The 21,257-nt window shown below is 37.2% G+C and overlaps 1 protein-coding gene across 2 annotated transcripts in view; it reads right to left on the reverse strand.

The window, feature by feature from the left end:
• LOC127415814 (mRNA-capping enzyme-like) overlaps positions 1 to 21,257 on the reverse strand; it is a 135,736-nt gene that overhangs the window by 12,125 nt on the left and 102,354 nt on the right. For both annotated transcript variants that reach the window (XM_051654783.1, XM_051654782.1), the window contains one exon: positions 8,250 to 8,350. In XM_051654783.1, the coding sequence (XP_051510743.1) occupies positions 8,250 to 8,350 (101 nt within the window). The remainder of the gene's footprint in view (positions 1 to 8,249; positions 8,351 to 21,257) is intronic.

Raw genomic sequence — 21,257 nt, forward strand, 5'->3', positions numbered from 1 at the left:
ACTATCGGACTATTGTAATATTTGTATCAGACTATAAAGTTTAGGGGACATATAAGCAGTACATTTGGAATCTGCAATCGGATTGAATTTATTCGGATTGACGAAACTTTGTGCATGTAAATGTGTACTGCGTGGTAAAAATAGGCTGAGCGCCTATTCTCACCTCTCACTCCCGGTCAACACTACATTACATCACCACAGGTTTCCCCATTGTAGGTGAAAAAGCATGAAGGAAAAGTCTCTTTTGGTATATAGTTACTCTTTAAGGGTCTCCTTTCAATTAGTTCCACTTGGGGAGTACCAGAACTAAATGTTGGGAAGCCCCTACTTGTGACTATCAAGAGTTCATTTCATGAGGTCTTCAAAAATCTATCACTGACATCTATTGCAATTTTCTTGCAAATTTTTTTTATTTTTTCAGAAAACATGGCTTTTGAATGGGTTTCAATGGAGAAACATGCTTTTTGCAGAAGAATTGTGTAGTTACAGCATCTAACTGGCCATGCTAGCCAAACCTTCACCCCTTGCTATCAATCGCAATCTGCAAAATTGGCAAGTAAGAATGGCGTAGTCAACAAATAAGTTGCAGGTTCATGATTGGTCGGTAAAAATTGAGGAAGGGGCTTGGTGAAGGGTCAGTTCTATGGCTTCCTCATGGAAAGGTACTACAGGAGATGAAGCCCCACCCACTAGTTGGCCACAAACATTGCAAAACGCCTGGCTGCCACTAACGGCTGAACCTAGCATTGTGGGGACCCTAAGCAGATTTTCAAAATTGGACCCCACTACCTACAAGTACACCTCTCTAAACACACCCAACAGAAATAACTATGCAAGCTTAAAGTTGTACAGGGAAACAAGCCTATTTCTTCAAAAGAATAAAGCTTAAAATGCAAAACTATTAACTGTAGTTTACCAGCACAGGTATACTTTAGAAGTACAAAAAAAGAAATAATATAATTTTTAAAACCAAACACACATATCACATGCACAAATTAATAAATGTATTTAATTAAATTCTGTGCAAATGAATAATTAAGAAATGAATGACAAATTAAGGTATGGTAGATGCTATTTACACTAATTAAATAGTGGCACATGCTATTTGCACCCTGGTGTATTATAAAACAATATATAACCTAACAACATAGTGCATATAATATAAGTATTGTGACGCAACTTAAATACATCGCTGGCACTGGCAGCGGGACGAAACACACCTGATGTGCACGTAACGTAATGGTATTTAATGGCACCTCATCTCTGCAGTCTTTAAATGCTGAGGATGGCTTTAAAGAGAGCGGCCTCTTCAGTTCCAGGGAACGGGTAACCGAGTCGCCATCATGACCCTCAAGTCAAGTACTTTTTATTTGTATAGTGCTTTTCACAACACAAATCGATTCAAAGCAGCTTTACAGAAAATCATGCATTAACAGAAAATGAAACTGTAATATCTATAAAGTCTTAGAGTAATCATTGTGTAGTTTGATTAAATATGATTGTAAATTGTGTATAAAAATAAATAATTAAATAATAATTGTAATTCATTGTCGTGCACCAGCGTCGAATCCCTCGTTGTGCACCAGCCCGTGAGATGCCGAGCTGCTGGAAAAAGCAACCACCCATGCGACCCAGACAGGGAAAGGTGCGTGTGCAGCCACCCGCCCCCCTTCCTATCTAAACCAAACCCTTCTCTGCACTGCCCAACTTTCAGAGCCCCCAGATCACGACAAGAATACTTACTTTCGGTAATTTTCGGTCTAATTCCCTTAGAAACTATACTTAAACCGCTTGTGTTAATTTTTATTTAAAATAAATGACTTTACGATGGCGTATAGTCATTGTCTGTCTTTGCTTGACATGGATAAGGGGAACATTGTGAATTTGGGGAAAAAACAGATCTGAACTCGGATCATCCGCATTACTATTCAACTGTCATACTAATGTCGCCACACCTGATCTCAGGCTCAGACCTGTCTTCAAATTGTAATATTTTTATAGTTTTGACCGATACCATCAGACTATTGACATGCATATAGCCGAGCTGTGATGACAATGCTTTCTACACTTATTGCAAATAATTATTTGTCAATATTAAACCTGTGATAGGGGCCCCCCTAGTGGCCGCTAGGGCACCATGCAGCCGCTTATGTCTCTTAATAGGTAGGACAGGCATTGCCGCCACTCTCCATAAGGCAACACAGCATGACACTTCCATAACTCCACTTAATTAAAAATCCTGGAGCTGAGACTGGCAACAGATGAGACCATACTGTCCTACAATGTCTCAGACTATGCATTCCTAAATACCTATTAAAATAACTGACCAAGAACACAAGCCATGACCAAACAAGGAGGCGAATAAAAGATGATACCAGCTTGTCAACTGCTATCACCATGTAGCTCTTGTCTGTTTTCCTGTGAAGCTAAGCAGAGCTGAGCCTGGTCAGTACTTGGATAGAAGACCTCTTGTGGAACACTAAGGTTGCTGCTGGCAGAGCTGTTAGTGAGACCAGCAGGGGGTCCTTATGCCCCAGTACAGTGACGGGGACCCTATACTGTAAAAAGGCATAGACTTTCAGATCAGTCTGTAGTCATTAAAAATCCCAGGGTGTTTCTAGAAAAAATTAGGGGTGTAACCCTGTCATCATGTCCAAAGTTGCCAACTGGCCTCTATCCATCATGGCCTCCTTATTTACCACATATATAGGCTAAACATTAAGGCAGCAATACACTTCTAGCAAAATCGAAGAACGGTTGTGATGTCATTTAAAAAAAAAAAAAAGAAAAAGTGTTTTTTGGTTTGTTGAGGTGGATTGAAACAGCTTGCCAGTGCAGACTTTCAGGAAAACTTTGTGTTAAACAGCTTCTTTTACTGATCTTATGTGGATTCTATTTATAGAATCAAGCATTTAGTCATAACACATTTCAATGTTGCAATGGTTAATGTTTTAAATGAAGTTTGTCGACAAGTCTGTGCCTCATATTTAAATGCTCCTCCAAACATGGGTGGTGTCTGAATGTTCGCAAACAGTTTACCGTTGATCAGCTATTTCAACCTTCTTTTCTAGCTCTGAGCAAAAAAGAGAGCCTTTACTCTCATCTCCTCTCCAGTGATAGCTGTTTAGAAAGGAGAAGAAAAACAGCAATGTTTGCTAAAAAGAACCTTAAAGAGTCTTTGACCAAGTGAACAAAAATTTCCAGAATTTCTAATATTCAAAATTTCTGACCTGGCCATTATAACAATATACAAAAAACTCAATTTCTACAGTCAAGAGTGGTCTTGAAAGCATCCTATTGCATGTTTCCCACGAGATGGGAATGCAACACTTGTCAGAGATTGGAACATGGAAAGTGGCCAAATTGAAAATGGAAAAGTCCAGAACTCCAAAGGCAAGAGTGTTGGTGTGTGTAAGCTGTGGCCATGTAGCAGTGAAGTCCTTGAGTTTTTTTCAAAGAGCATCTCTGGAATGACTTGAAGAGGGCAGTTGATAAATGGTCATTGCATAATTTGACTGATCTTGAACAATGATTGAGAATGTATTCTCCTTATAGGTGGCTTTATCACATATCATCAGTTGTGCGATGGTTAGAATTCCCTGTCTTACCTGGGATGAGTGGCGTGATGTCTTCAATGAATGGAAAAATGAGTCCAGAAATTCTACTTCATATCCTACCTGGATGATTGAGAATCTTCTCAAATATACTCCTTATGGTGTGCAAAATCCAGTAGAATGTTTCCTAAAGGCTGGATTATGCTACAAAACGTTAACACAGATTGTTGGAGCTAGTCGGCGCTAGTCCGCTCCAGTCTGCAGATTTTGAAAGTCAGAGAAAATTGCATAGTTTATGATGGGAATTGACTCTGGTTTCTTACCCTCCAAATATGATTCTATCTAGTCAGAGGATACCAAACATGTTTCATATTTTTTAGCTGACTATCCACAAGTACATGGAAATTTCATAGTATTCGATGCTCTACAACTCAAATCTGAAGTCATACGGTGAGCAGTCAATGGAAATCCTGAGCGTGGGGCCACAAAGCTCAAGAAATGGAAATGGGGAACAAGCACTCAAGTGGAGTTTAACCCACCTCATGTTGCAGTCTCTAAAGGCCATTCTGGCCATTCTTGCGGTCTTTTGTTTTGCCCATCCCCCCCCCCCCCCCCCGAACTCGGAACATAGAGTAGCAGCAACAACAACAACAGAAGCCAGTTCATGTATCTATTTGATTACATCTGTCATGGGGCTCTAAAAACAGGAAGGCAAGTCTGAATCAATAAGTTTGTAAATGTGCGATGCCTAGAATTGTAAAAAAAAAAAAAAAAAAAAGGTCAGATAGACAAAAGTATATTATGAACTTTTTTTTTGCTCCTTTTTTCACTTGAATGTTACAACATAGAGCTCGGAATTCACTAATAAACTCTATTGATGGTGTTGTTTTTTGCACGTTATCTGTGTTATTTTAGCACATATATTAAAATAAGCCTCATTTGCTCAGAAAGGTGGCGTGTTTGTGCTAAAAAGTAATTGACTGTAAATGTGTGCAGTGATGAACCATTATACTGTTTAAAAACCAAGGAATACAGACAGTTTGTAAACAAGCCCCAGGTTTTTGCATTGAAATATTGGCTATGTTCAGACTGTCAGTCCAAATACGATTTTTGTGCATAACTGAATGAAATCCGATCATATTTAGCAAGTCTAAACTGCCAAAAAATTCACATGAAATACAATTTTTACAAAGCAGCAACACATTGACATGTTATATGCTAAAATCTCTATTTCATTCCCCTCCATGTTGTTGTTTTGCATACTGACGCAACATCATTGCTATAAGCAACCAATGCAGATATGCCAGAAAATTAAGATTGCAATAGGAAACACAAATCGGTTCTGATCAGTTGCGATACACAGTGTGGACAGTCAATTACTAAGATCAGATTCTGATCGGTCACACAACAAATTGGATTTGGACTAACGGTCTGAACATAGCCACAATGCGCTAAAGTGGCCAACTGTTTCGTGAATTCGCCCCTCAAATTGTAAATACACCAAGTTTTATTGTAATGCCTTTTGAGGTTTGTAGCATCAAATGGTGAACATTCTGAAAGGGCATGATGACTTTCAAACCCCCCCTTCATGTTACTGCATTATTGAGAAAATATTCTCAAAAATTCTGACTGCTTTTACCACCACGCACAGCCTGTTTGTGGAGAAGCAAGACTAATAAAATGTTTATTTGTTGTCATAGCGCACAATTTTGAAGTACAAATTGATTTTCTTTGACAATTGCAAAAAATCAACTTGAGGTCTTCTCATTATAACTCTCGTTGTAAGAAGTGTCGACATTCAGTGTTGTCTATGCTGAACACTTGGGGGTTTCTCTTATTATTTTACCCATCTCATTTCAAAGCTCTCGGCAAATCAAGAGGGCATGTTGAGAGGGATAAAGAAGTGATGTGTGGGAGTAGAGAGATGTCATCTGTCTCGCTTTGCTGGCAGGGAAGGAACGCCACTAATAACCTCCGCTGCTCGCTGACACATCCGCTGTAGAAAAGCCCAGATGCTATGATGCTTCAGTGACATGCAGTGCCCATTGGCCTTCATAAAATATATATCTGACACTCCTACAGAACATTTTTGGCTGAATGATTTAAAGAACATTGTTTGGGAATATTGAAACATGCTGAGTAAAGCTTAGAGGGAAATATCTATTGGGTAGAATACATAAATGGTGATCAGTAGAAATGATTTCACTCACAATTATCAGGTCACAATTATCACTCACAGAATCAATTCAATCCTAATGGACTAACATGCCCGGGTCATATGAATTTTTTTCACATTACATGAAAATTTAAAGGAAAATGTGTTTGATTGTCATGAAAACAAAAACGTGACAATGCAATGGTCCTAAAAACTTCATTTACTTTATGCTAAATATGATTTCTTATTTCTTTTGAAGATGTTCTTGACAGGTTTTGTAAGATTCAGTCATATACTGTGAAGTACAATAAAGAATGCCTAGATTTTCACATTAGGAAACAAAGACAATTGCTTTGTACGTGCTGAAAGTCCTGAGAGAAGGGCCACCCTCCCTCTGGCTGGGATGCAGCCTGTATTTTAAAGATAAGACTCGCTCATTTGAGTCTGGAGTGAGTGGACAGATGGTTTGAGAGAGGTGTAAATGAGATGTGCTACATTACTGCTGAGAGAAATGTCAAGCTGCAGTCAAAGCTAGTTTATTTAGAAATGTGCCACACAAAGCACATTTATGTGCATATTACGTTCTCAAAAGTGCCAACTAAGCCTGTTGCAGTTATTACAAAATCACATTATTTAATTGAATCACAATTATTTGAGAAAACCATGATTGTTGTGAGCTTTCTATTCCAATGCCATATTGCATTAAAGCTACGCTATGTAAGATTTTGTTTTTTTTGTTAGAAATGAACAAAATGTAATTAATGAGCAAGTACACCAACAATCCATCTTCCAAACCATGTTTTGCCTTACCCCGACTCACTATGGTAAGCCTATAATAATGATTTATATTTTAGAGCTGTCGGGGCAGATTTGGTGGGAAATTGCATACTTTCGTCATTCGTCCATGCGTGTTTACATCATGTCGGTAAATAAAGAAAAGAAGGTCCAGCTATACAGCGCATGTATATGTGCAGTGATAGGCATGGTAGAAGTTTGAAGCTGAAAGCTTGTAGCCACAACACAAGCGTCACTGACCATGGATCATTCAAAAAGGCAACCCTCTGGGGAATCACCCATTTTCAAATTAAAGAAACCTCGGACCGAAAAGAGTTTGCAAGCAAAAAGGGAAAGCGACAGAGCCCGTAATAATAAAACACGAAACAACATCGGCTTGGATTTTCAGAGGTGGTGACAACTCCGAGATCTAAAAGGACTTAAAACCAACTCAGAGTGGAGTTTTTCCTCGCTCGACAGGTAAGACCGATAGTTAGCCAGGTAGCCCGCTTAGCACGGTAGTTCGTTAGATAGCGTTTATTATGGATTGTGATACTTTAGTGCTTGATTTCATTTTCGAGGAAGGACAATGGGAAAATATATTAACTTCATGCTGGTAACAACGCCAATCTCTAAACCAGTTACTACCTTAGTCTATTTAATATATTATAACTATTAGCCGTTCTTTTTCTTAATTTAGTTATTGAGGGGAGGGGGCGAGTTTTGTAGTTGTTAGTGACATTCGCTCTGATGAGACGATCACCTGTAACCCATGGTTACAAAGGTACTCCTCAAACCATCAGATTCATCTGCACAGATGAGCAGAGCCGACGCCCGACTCACGTAATTACTGAAACAGTATTCCTCCAAAAGTAACTTACAGTTTTATGCTTCAACTGCTAGAGGGCCAAAAGTTACATAGTGTAGCTTTAAGTGAATAAGTGAATAGGTAAAAACAGAACTGGCATCAATTGTCTCAGTCTCACTGTTCAGTGCATTAGTTCATTATGTGAGTACTCCAAATTAACTCAAAAAGACCATCTCAACAGATCGCTATTGTGAATGCAAAGCACTGCAATTTTACGATTCACATGATGGAAAATAACTCTCTTTAAAATGACTCTCTCCATTACCATATATTATGGAAAACAATCATGTTAGGAAACATAAAACGGAGGTTAGAAACTTAAATGGATAAGTGTGGATGTGGCCTGACAGCCTGTGGAATGCCACAAACAAAGACAAGCAAAGTGGTACAAACAGTGAAGCGTTTCAGTGCTTAATATCAACACTCTTGGAACACCGTTTGACCCATCAGATTGGAGGACCGTGACTAAGTGTTGTATAGTCAAATATGTATATTAATAAGCTATAATATTCAGGTTGGCTGGGTTCCCAAAAATAACAGTGTGAATAGAAAGTGGACTAAAACTACAGAGGACCAAAAGGAGTATTTGAAACATTTGCAAATATTTTAATATTTAAAATATTATTATTTCTGTCATTCGTCATAACCCTAGTGCCAAACTGAAAATGCTTCCTAAACTCGCTAATGACGCACCTACCAGTGAGTGAGAACTGATTGTTTTATAATCTACACATCAACGCATATATAAAGATACCCAAGAGAAATCACTGAGCTACCAAAAATACAAACGTGCCCTCAATGTCTCCGTGTGAGTTGTGTGAAGTTTGTATGGAACGTTCTGATGTTTATTATTGATTTCAGAGTGGTGGATGCAGTTGCCATAGTGACGATGACTCACCCCTCCCCGCCAACTTTGGTGATCTTGAGTCTGAAATCGACAGAGTTTAGGCTCGGCGGCTTCCACTTCAGAATATCATCACACCGGCCTGGCTTATATTTCTACAGGAACATACACATGACAAACAACACAGGGACAAAGACATGAGTTTAAGAAAGAAGAATTCAAATGAATTCAAATAAATTCATACAGCTGTAAGTGTAGTTTTGGATAATACATTTCATTTTTCAATAAGAATAAACCATAAGCATGTTCTCATGCAACAAATTATTTCTGCTATTTCCACAAACATTAGATGATATTAACAATCAAGGTCTAAAATGCCACCTCGAACAAAACAAGGATTTCATTTATAAACATTTTAAAAACAAACATTAATTTTATGGATCATGGTAGAAACTAGGGCTGTGCGATATGGCTACAAAAATGATATCTTTATATTTTTCAGCTGTCTTGATAATTATGTATTTGCTCGGAAATGGCTTTTATTTTCAGAGGAACTATCATTTCAACAACATTTACTGAAGTCAAGTAGATTCAAACTGTTTATTGCATGTCAAAATCTAGTTAAAAATAATAAAAAGTTTCTAAATTAACACAAGAAAGAATAATACATAATTGTCTACATACAGTATATATGCACCAATTAACAATGACACATATTAGCTTTATAAAAAGCATTTTATATATATATATATATATATATATATATATATATATATATATATATATATATATATATTTTAATTAACTTCCCACACATTTTTTTTTAAACCCAGAGTTAGAATATTAGAATATGATATAATACTGAATTATTATTGTGAAACCCAGTCAAGTTCATTATTATAACACAATACTGAATAATTATTACTATTATTTTGAGGATTAGATTTGTCCTATTCAACAGTAATGTGTTTCTGTCATAATAAATTAAAATGAGCTTTATTTAATAAATGTAAACCTTTTATTTTGGAGGAACACTGACAGCGCACTGCAGTGTCAGTGTGTTTTTGACAGTGTTCCTCATTACAAAACCGGTGAGATGCTGTCATTTCCATCTTTTCTGTGATACTGTGTGGTGTTTTTAGAACTTGTAGCAGTTACAAATGTTCGGAGTTGCGTGACTGGTTGAACCTGCAGCACTTTGCTTTCACAATGCATGTAAACCGCTCTGAGACCTCTGAAAACTGTGTATTAAGTGAGCTCCTTGGTATCATTATCCGTGATGGATACAGAGGAGCGTGCAAATGACCACGTCATAAGGTCACAGGATTAATTGCGGATTAATATTGACATATTGACTACATTACGATTCTGATTAGATTAATTGTGCAGCTCTGAAGGATTGTGAAACGAGGCTAATGACATGCTCTTTAGGAAATGCAGTGGCCAAATAAAAGGCACATTCACAATGTTGCTTAATTTAATTTCGTCAGCATATCCATTGCGATTATATTGTGAATGTTCAATATATCACCAAGCCCTAGTAGAAACATTAATTTTCAAAATGTTTATATATTACCATTAAAACTATAAGTTAAATAAAAGTAAATTAAATAGTTCTGTAATGGCTGTTTTTATTGCTTTGACAGTATTTAACTAAGTTTAGAAAAAAGTATAATTAAAAGAAAATGTATTCAACATAACCGAGAATGAATAGGAATAATTAGGCAAAATTAATCATGTAATTATTATTAAATCTTATTTATACCATGGTCTGTTCGAATAGTCGATTCTGATTGGTTGGAATGCGTGCATTAAAATCGTTTAATGCACAGGTAGTTCCAGTCACTTTTAATCACTGTTCTATATTAATGCGCCTAATATGCTATCCTCCGTAATAAGTTTTATGCCTCAGTTCAAATGGTCTCCGGACAGGAATATAGTTTCAGAACCGGGATTAACCATCACATCACAAAACAACATCATCAAGTCATGCAGTGCAGTCTTAAATTCAACTGTGACGTGCTACAGGAAACACGAAAAAGACAGCAGTGTTCCTCAGGCCTGCATTACTCACCCAAAGCACTTGTGAGGAAAGTATGGTTTGACATTCAGCTCTTTTTTCCACGGAGAGGGAGAGAAAGTAAACGTGACCCATCAAATGAGTCTTTTGCTGTCCGTCAAGATGAGGCAAGAAGATTTATATTGTATATATATATATATATATATATATATATATATATATATATATATATATATATATATACACACACACAGTATCTCACAGAAGTGAGTACACCCCTCACATTTTAGTAAATATTTTATTGTATCTTTTCATGTGACAACACTGAAGAAATGACACTTTGCTACAATGTAAAGTAGTGAGTGTTCAGCTTGTATAACAGTGTAAATTTGCTGTCCCCTCAAAATAACTCAACACACAGCCATTAATGTCTAAACCGCTGGCAACAAAAGTGAGTACACCCCTAAGTGAAAATGTCCAAATTGGGTACAATTAGCCATTTTCCCTCCCCGGTGTCATGTGATTCGTTAGTGTAACAAGGTCTCAGGTGTGAATGGGGAGCAGGTGTTTTAAATTTGGTGTTATCGCTCTCACTCTCTCATATCGGTCACTGGAAGTTCAACATGGCACCTCTTGGCAAAGAACTCTCTGAGGATCTGAGAAAAAGAATTGTTGCTCTACATAAAGATGGCCTAGGCTATAAGAAGATTGCCAAGACCCTGAAACTGAGCTGCAGCACGGTGGCCAAGACCATACAGCGGTTTAACAGGACAGGTTCCACTCAGAACAAGCCTCGCCATGGTCGACCAAAGAAGTTGAGTGCACGTGCTCAGCGTCATATCCAGAGGTTGTCTTTGGGAAATAGACGTATAAGTGCTGCCAGCATTGCTGCAGAGGTTGAAGGGGTGGGGGGGTCAGCCTGTCAGTGCTCAGACCATACGCCGCACACTGCATCAAATTGGTCTGCATGGCTGTCGTCCCAGAAGGAAGCCTCTTCTAAAGATGATGCACAAGAAAGCCCGCAAACAGTTTGCTGAAGACAAGCAGACTAAGGACATGGATTACTGGAACCATGTCCTATGGTCTGATGAGACCAAGATAAACTTATTTGGTTCAGATGGTGTCAAGGGTGTGTGGCGGCAACCAGGTGAGGAGCACAAAGACAAGTGTGTCTTGCCTACAGTCAAGCATGGTGGTGGGAGTGTCATGGTCTGGGGCTGCATGAGTGCTGCCGGCACTGGGGAGCTACAGTTCATTAAGGGAACCATGAATGCCAACATGTACTGTGACATACTGAAGCAGAGCATGATCCCCTCCCTTCGGAGACTGGGCCGCAGGGCAGTATTCCAACATGATAACGACCCCAAACACACCTCCAAGACGACAACTGCCTTGCTAAAGAAGCTGAGGATAAAGGTGATGGACTGGCCAAGCATGTCTCCAGACCTAAACCCTACTGAGCATCTGTGGGGCATCCTCAAACGGAAGGTGGAGGAGCGCAAGGTCTCTAACATCCACCAGCTCCGTGATGTCGTCATGGAGGAGTGGAAGAGGACTCCAGTGGCAACCTGTGAAGCTCTGGTGAACTCCATGCCCAAGAGGGTTAAGGAAGTGCTGGAAAATAATGGTGGCTACACAAAATATTGACATTTTGGGCCCAATTTGGACATTTTCACTTAGGGGTGTACAAACTTTTGTTGCCAGCGGTTTAGACATTAATGGCTGTGTGTTGAGTTATTTTGAGGGGACAGCAAATTTACACTGTTATACAAGCTGTACACACTACTTTACATTGTAGCAAAGTGTCATTTCTTCAGTGTTGTCACATGAAAAGATATAATAAAATATTTACTAAAATGTGAGGGGTGTACTCACTTCTGTGAGATACTGTATATGTATGTACAAACAGTGCAGCTATTTTAGATGATGTTTCATCATCAATAATAGCTGCACTGTTTACTCAACGTGTGTTTATAACCGCTAGAGGGGACCCCGCAGTCACACATTGTTTGCTGAAGGAGACTATTTTATAACATGCAGCGTTTTGCTGTTTTGAAATTGAGCAAGGCCACATTGCGATTTCATTCTTAATTCAATCAATCTTACAGCTTTAATGGATACCATTTGGATGTTTCAGAGGTCTAAGTTAATGCGTTTTGAGTGTTTTGGATGTTTTTTCCTCGTCTTATACAGTAAGTCACGTCAGCAACGCTGGTTTTTCCTCATGTGAAAATTACAGAGAATAGGAATTAAATATTACATGTTCTGAGGAGTGCCAACCCTTCTAAATTATGTGGCTATTATTATTTCTAGATTGAGTATTTAAATTCACAGTTTTTAAAGAGTGTTTGGTCTCCACAAAACTGTGATATTATTACACAACTTTATCTCTGTGTCTGATTTAGATTGGGCAGAACTCTTGATCTAACGACCTGTAGATAAAGTTAACCATTATTGTTCATCTTCCAGTCAAATTTTGCACTGTAAAAATCATTGACAGCTGTAACTAATCAATGCTGGCAAGTGACCATGGTATAAGTGAGATAATCCATGGCTAGGTGTGCGTTAATCTTTTTGAGCGCACTTTGCGGAAGCCTCCGCTTCGGGTGGTTCTTCGCCTCCACGTTGTGCATTAAAATCCTTTAATGCACACCTGGCCGTGGATTATCCCTTACTTAATGTCGCTTATGTTGGACTAAAGCATTTCTTCTCTTTCGTAACTGTTGAATTGCATTTAATTTTTTATTTCAATTCAAATTCCAATTCAACATTCTGTGGGGCATGACCAATTCAATTCAAACTCAACTTTCTGTAGGGAATAGTCCTTTCAATTCAAATTACAATTGAACATTCTGTGGGCCATGTCCAATTCAATTCAATGTCCAATTCAACATTTGGTGGAGCATGACCACTTCAATTAAAATTCCAAATATCATTGGCTTAAATCCTACCATGAAGGAGAGAAATGACCCTCTATGACTTTCGAAAAGGAATGAAGGAATGAGTGCCAATGTTTTTTATACAAGAAATAAAATAAAATTTTACTTCAGTTGTGAGTTTTCAGTCTCAACTGAATGTGATAAAAAGACTGGAGACCGTGAAATAACACAAAGACAAACTAGATCTGGCTCGCCGTCAGGCAGTTGGAGTATGCCTCTGAAACTGCCACAGATCCATCCTTCGATGCAAGTCTATGAGATTTTTACACCAATTTTATCGTTCTTTTAATGAATCCCACTAAAAGACGCATGAGTCTGTTTTAATCATTCTAATGACTGTTTTGCAGGTTCCTGCTGCGAATATATATATATATATTTATATTTGCAACAGGAATTTAATATAAATTTAACGCTGCAATTAAATACATAATTTCTGCAATTAATATTTTTTAACACTTTAAAAAAAGTCAATGCAATTAACGCAGTGTCCATTTTTTTTGTACTTCCTGAAACTTCATGCGATAGGAGAAATGTGTCCCGAGGTGTTCCTGGCAGGCTACTCAGCCTTACAGGCTCCGATTAGGGAGAGGCGGGGTTAGGGCATCTGCTGTCTACCAGGAACAAACCCAGGCACTTTGTACAATAGCTGATGCTTGTTTTTCTTCACTTTTTGTGGCTAAAATTGGCATATACATTTTTAGGAGGTGTACGCTCAACTCCACTGCACATCCTAACACAGAAAGGATTTTGTGGAGCAGTGCATGCTTATTCAATGCGCGTGACGCATGTCCCAGGCATAATACATACGAAAGCGGATCTATTGTACGGAGAATGGAGACTTTGTGTGCAAGCAATGAACCATAGAATATATGAATATACGAGAAATATGGGCAAGCTGCCGTATCTATTTGCATTGTTTGGAAACAGTCATTAACATTCATCTGCACAGTTTCAAAAGCGGAACTGCCCGAGAGACCCAGTCAGGGCCGTTTCTAGATAAAGACAAACTAGGTGGTTGCCTAGGGTGCCACCAGCCTGGGGGCACCAATGAGGAGGCCGCTGTCACATAAAAAAAAATTTGCCCCCCAATCGAGCGCAAAGTGGGATCTCGCCTAGGGTGCAAAAATTGTCAGAAACAGCCCTGGACCCAGTATGTGCGTGAAAGAGACTGAAGGACCTGGGGCTGGATTCACGAAAATGTTCTTAAGAAAAAAATGAAGAAAGTTCTTAGGATAAGTTATAAGAAGTTCATAAGAACGTTCCTAAGTGCAATTCTTGAAAAATTCTTAAGAAGTTCTCAAATATTTTCTTAAGAACATCTTCATTTTTTTCTTAAGAATAAAAGGACAGGCTTTGACATTGTCTGATCAGCCTGCTAATGGAGTTGCCTTGTCTAATAACAAATTCAATACTTCAACACTGGTAAATTTATCTATTAACCTTTATCTATTAATGTTTTTTTAATGTAAAGTGCGTGAGATGTGTTAGTACCTTCAAAGGAGTATTTACTTGCTGCTAACCATTTGATAACTTTTAATTTGACATGGAGGAAAATAAAACAGACAAAAATGTCAGTAGACAAGAGCTGGATGTTCTTGTTCAGGAAATTACTGCAAGGAAAAAGTTCTCCTTGGGAATCTTGATAATAATATAACGTCAGAAAGTACGAGGCGGGTGAATGGGAAAGGGTGGCGGAGGCCGTCTCCGCTGTGCCCAACTCCAATAGGGATGCTGATGGGGGTGAAAAAGAAAGTCTCAGCTTTCTAATGTTATAATTATTATGTTTCTATGAACTCTAAAGATTGCAGAGAGAGAGCGCTATATGCAGCGCATCCGTTAGCATGATTGGTCACCACATTAAGAAGCTTCAAAACAACATTTATTGTTTGAATTTGGTGATAACATTTACATGGTTTACAAGCTGAAAATAAAAATATAATTAAACACAAAACAGTCAAAAATGTTTTTTGGTCTAAAATCACATTTCTACATAAACAGCCCACTGCGACTTCAGACTCAACATGAAAAACTCAGTAAATGCATTAAACATCTTACCTTTTAGGATTTAAGACAACTGTGAGGTTATCCTAATTTTAAGAGAATTTGAATGCTGCTTAAGTTTTTTCTTAAAAATAACTTTCTTAAGAAGTTTATTCGGGAATACAAAATATTCGTAACTTTTTTCTTAAGTAAGTTACAAATTAAGAAGAAAATGGTAGTTAAGAAGAAATTTCTTAAGAACGTTCCGTGAATCCGGCCCCCTGGACATTCAGCAAACTGCAGCCAAGTATACTTAGAGACTGAACGCCAGCCAGAGAGAAATAGTTTTGAGATTTTAAACTTCAACAAATTAAACTTCACAGTCAGCATGCTTTATATCTGTTTGTATAGTGTCTAATAATGCATTGTACACTTAAGTTTCTCTTGCCAATAAAGTTTAATATGTATTGAATCTGCACATTTGATCCTATTTAAAAAAAAGTCCACTTGAAACGCCCAAATTTTAATTACAGCATGTCCATTGCTTTTATGACATGCATACCTATACATATACTTGTATCTATCATTAATACCTGTAAAAATGCATCTAATTAACTCTATCCAACCACCAGCCCCTCCCCAAAAAGACCATTTGAACATATTTACATATTTGAATAATGAAAATAAATTATGACCAACCAATTTCTTGAAAGTTCTATGAGCCAAAGTATGAAGTAAATATATTTATTAATGTTTGTTATAATGTATCATGTGCCATAATTTTATCGCAATTAATTGTGAAAACTGAATTGGTTAAAAAATATTTATCGATTCACAGCCCTAACATACATATATATATATATATATATATATATATATATATATATATATATATATATATATATATATGTATATACATTTTTATATAAAATATATAATTATCTGCATTAATTCGATTAATTTTTTGGCATGTTATGTAATTGTGTATATACACACACACACACACGTTGGTGCAGCTATCATTATGAGGACTCTCTATAGACATAATGATTTTTATGCTGTACGAACTATTGATTCTATCCCCTAACCCTAACCCCCACAAAAAATGTTCTGCATTTTTACGTTTTCAAAAAAACATTGTTTATTATGTTTTTAAGCAATTTGAATTATGGAGATACTAGAAATGTCCTCATAAACCACATTTATAGCATAATACCATTGTAATTACCAGTTTTTAAACTAATAAAATGTCCTCGTAAACCACCCAAACCCGCCCACACACGCACACACACACACACACTTCCTGTAAATTATTATTATAAACCTGCTTTAGGATTCATTTTCAAGTTATAGTTGAGTTATCAACCCGAGATGAATAGCTCTTGCACTACACAAAGACGAGCATTTAATCCGGCTACCAGGGCTCATTCACATTAATATACATTTACATTTAAATTACAGTCATTCATTCGGTATGCACTTCTCTTCAAAGCCACTTACAAAACTTCAAGACTTAAAGAAGCACTAGCAATTTTTCCCATCTAGAGGTTTGTTGGACATGGGCTCATATTTAAATTAGTACACTAAAGTAAAAGTACACTAAATGTTAATTACAGTTCAATAAAAATAAAATGAAATAAGCTTTCAATTTAACACATTATTTTCGTACAAATAATATAATTATAACACCAACCAAAGCATGTTTTTCCATAGACTGAGTGTGCAAACACATTCTGTGTGAAAGTCTTTGTACTTACGTTAATATCTTTGCATTATATAACAAAATACAAAGCAAGTGTCATTTATTTTAGAGAAATACAGCCCCCTTTTCAAGCAAAAGTTTTCAATAATAGAACTTTATTGACTCCAGATGCTTAAAAATCATTGCAAAAATTTGAGAAGTTTGAGAAATCTCTAGCAGCATTTGTTTGAAGATGCCATTTACATTTAAAATTTGTTTTCTAATGTAATGGCAATAACACATGTTTATGTGCTACTTGTGCCCAAATACTTTTTGGGGCCACTGTATATACAATTTTGAGATTAATTGGATTAATTAATCAATCAACATATCATTCATAATAAATGTAATGGATTGACAGCCCTAAAAATAAAGTAACTTACAAACAATACAGAAAATGGTGCTACAAGGGTTTTAGACAGCTCTCACGTTGATACTGGTCATGTGACTATAAGAACATTCATTATACATTCACGTCAACATTCTGGACGTGCTGAATCAAAATCTGGAGAAAAGCAGCGAGTAGGCAGACCAAAATGAGTTCCAGCGTAACAGATGTGTTGCCAGGAAAAATAATTTGAGCCGCTGGACGACTACATGACAGGAGGTGTCTCTGTAAGATTATGGATGAAAGTGCAGTTATTACAGGTCACAGTATCCAAACTGCATTCACACATCTCTACTGTACTGCTCTCTGAATTCATCAAAGCCCTTCAGCAGCACCAAAGCTGACTGTAAGAGCATCATTTTGGGGAAATAAAACTCACACTGGCTGCATGTGAAACTGAAGAGGCTGAAAACAACCTTACAAAACAAAGAGATGCATCCTGGATAGGAAGCTAGCTAAAATTTTAGGCCTTTATTGTGTCGATTTGTAATTCAGTTCGTTGATTGGTTGGTGTCTATGGGAATAAAAGACGTACCTCTTCATACAAGCCAAATCCTACAATATCTTGACTGTGTTTTTTGGAACGATGAAATAATAACCGAATTTTCATTTCTGGGTGAACTATTCCTCGCAGCCGGGGCTAAGGGAAGGACCAATTAGAGGTTAAGTTTGAATTTTTTAGTGTTAAAAACATTTAGGTTTCATAAGGTTATTTAGTGGAACATAAATCAAAAACACTGTTTAAAGCACTTCAACAAAAGAGTTATGCAAAATAGTTTATGAAAATGTAACTCATATTTGCTGAAAGTGCAAGATGTCTAGACTACTGATTATGCTTTTATGTGGTTTGATGGTAATGCTACAGCATTCTGAATGCATGAAGGTTCCTCATTTGAACACTGTATTGTATTAACACACAGCACAGCAAGGTCGCTGCCGCAGATCTTCTTGTGGGTCTTCAAAACACCATTCTGAGAGTCATTTGGATTGTGTTCTTTAATCAAATCAACTGTAGAGTTATTCAGTCATGTGGCAACACTGAAGAACCTCAACAGCAGAGCACCGTTTGTCCTTGATGGAGTCAAACGGAATGAATGCAAGGGTGAGCGCAACACAAACCCAACACATCACCATGGAAACAAGCTCTACCCTGTTAACATTCCTCCATGCCAGACTAACCTGTTTACCTTGGGCTTTTCAATTCTAATGCATGATGTTTATTTCTATACACTTCCAACCCAAGCAAAATCCTACTTCAAGATTTGAGATAACGCTCTTCTATTTTGTTTGCCAAGGCAAGAATCACTTTTACTACTGCTCATGGTTAGGGTGATTTGAACAAAATCAAACTCTAACCCTATGTTTTAAGGGACAGTTCACGCAAAAATGTCCGTTCGGAGTTCAGGTGACTTTTGAAAATGCTCTCTATAACCACATACTTAGGAAAAACGATGATGCTAGGAAACTAAAAATGGAGGTTTGAAACTTTAAAAAGGTTAGTGTGGATGTGGCCTTACTTTCTTCTGTGGGATATAAAAGGAGACATTCACTCAAATAAGTGCTGCAACAACTAATCCATAAAATCATTAATAATCGATGAAGAAAATAATCAACAACTTGCTGTATCAATCAGTCTGATATATGTGGCAAACAAGGAGAAACTATGTCATTGACGTAATTTTACAGTAGTGAAAAATGGGTCTGCATGATAAAACTGATTTGAAAAATGGTGGAGACAAGCTGAAGCATAAATAATGCAACCTAAGTTGTCCAGCGCACTGGAGTACTTTATGCTAAACATTTCAATCATGCATCCGCATCAATGAAATCGACCGCAACAGAAAAAGGGAGCACAACCATTATGATTAAAATGTGTCGTCTAAATAAACATACGTTTAGGACATCAAGTTTACTGTAGGTTTAAATGTAACTGTAAATGAAATCCTACATATAATGTAAGAAATAACATTTGAGAACAACAGTAACTGAATCCCTTATATTTATAGAAACAACATTCAATGTCTAACCAGTTAACAGACTGTGTTTTTTTTTCTCTTTATAATAATTTAGAATTGTCCTTTTTTTTTTTTTGGAAAAACTGCATGCAATTTATATTGTAACATTTATGTTAAACATTTTTTGTACACAATGTTTAGCATACAATCATTTATATTTTTAATAAATACATTTTAATAAAATACAGGAATTAAAAGTTGGCTTTATAATATCCAATTAATTGAAGAAAAAATCAAAAATGAACAGATTATCAAAATAATCGTTAGTTGTAGAAAGTGAATGTTGACTGAGGCTAACATTCTGCCTGGCATCTGCTCCGACACGTAACTTGTCCTGCACTGTTTGTACTAAGTACATAATACTTCAAATCATGAGGCTCTTTGAGGAGAGGTGTGCAATTACTATTCTAAGCATTTAGACTTTAGAATTTTTGCCAGGTGAACAATTAAATGGGTGCAAAATACCATAAACCTACATTGAAGCCATATCTAGAGACCAGAACATCATAGACCCAGTTTACACCTGGTGTTAAGATGTGTCTCGGGTGATCCGATTACATGTTGTCAGCTGAGACACATTGCCGTTCACACCTGGATGCTTAAATTAGTCTCCTGTGACCACTTACATCTTTGACATACATCAATCACTCTGTCAGTGTGTTACTGCATGATAATAAAAGTCATAAAAGGAAAGCGCGAAAGAACCAGCCCATGGTTTATCCCATATGCGACTGAAATTTAATTAAGCACAAACGCAACATTTTGAGCAGAATTATCCATTGCTTACCTGTGTTGGCTGAGCTTCAAATGTGTGTGCTTCTCATCAGTGTCACTGCATGTTGATATAACACAGTAAAAAAGATCCATGAAGTTCTCATGCTTCTTTAAATTTTCAGATCGGATGGTTATTTCCTTTTATTGCATGGCTCTCTGGAATCCTGGTTCTGATTGCTCAATGGAGCCATCTGGCGGTCTGATATTTCTCTGTAACAACCGCACATCCACGTATATGACCGCTCATCCGTTTACTGCGAGCCATCTTTCCTGCTTCTCGGATCACTGTGCGATCTCTATAAGTAAGCTAATAAAATAAATTCAACTCAAATCAATGTTTCATGTGCATTTATTTATTTAGTTGACAAGTAGTCTTGTAATAAGCTGGATAATGAGGAGTCAGATGGTCATTTTCACAAAATAAACACCAACAGAACCGGAGGTGGATCTCATCTGTTCAGGGATTTCTTTCTTGTCACAGAATGACATAATTTCAAAGCAAATCAACATTTTATGTCCATGTGTTTATTTATTTGGTTGTTAGCCATGCAATCAGCCCCTTCAGGCTGATACAGGACTCCTCTGCTGTGTCCTGATCACCCTGTCTGGGTTTATTTTATGAAAACAACCATCTGACTGTACATTATCCCTACTTAAAGCCACGTGTAACCACCAAAGTTTAAACTTGTTTTAGCACAGCAGTTGATTGACAGGTGAGAGGGGTGGTGTTTCGCTGCTGTCCGGGACACATCAGGATAAATTAGCGTTTACACCTCAAATGCGATGTGGTCACATGCGGTTTTCACTACCTTCGTATGTGGTTTTGGATCACCTGAGACGCATCTTAATATCTGTTGTAAACAGGGTCATAGAGAATTGGGGGTGGGTCCAAAAGAACCTAGCAAACATTTATCAATACCCTAGCAACGGGCAAGCACAACTTGCATTTTCTTTGGAAAATTTACAAATCGAATTCTATTTGCATCCGATATTTGTACACAGACAAATGTGAAGGATATGATATTATCTGCCTGACCTGTGTGGGAGATTTTCTGGAATAATCTTGCCATCTGTCTGACATTCTGACATTGTGTGTCTTTGTGGTGTTATCAGCCAATAAGCTTTGTCATGAAGTCATTTTTCTGTTGCTCCAGAGTGATTAGTCACAGCATTTATGGCTCAAAAGATTGGCTTAAAAAAAATTG

This window comes from Myxocyprinus asiaticus, chromosome 25 (assembly GCF_019703515.2).
Source record: "Myxocyprinus asiaticus isolate MX2 ecotype Aquarium Trade chromosome 25, UBuf_Myxa_2, whole genome shotgun sequence".
Classification (NCBI taxonomy): domain Eukaryota; kingdom Metazoa; phylum Chordata; class Actinopteri; order Cypriniformes; family Catostomidae; genus Myxocyprinus; species Myxocyprinus asiaticus.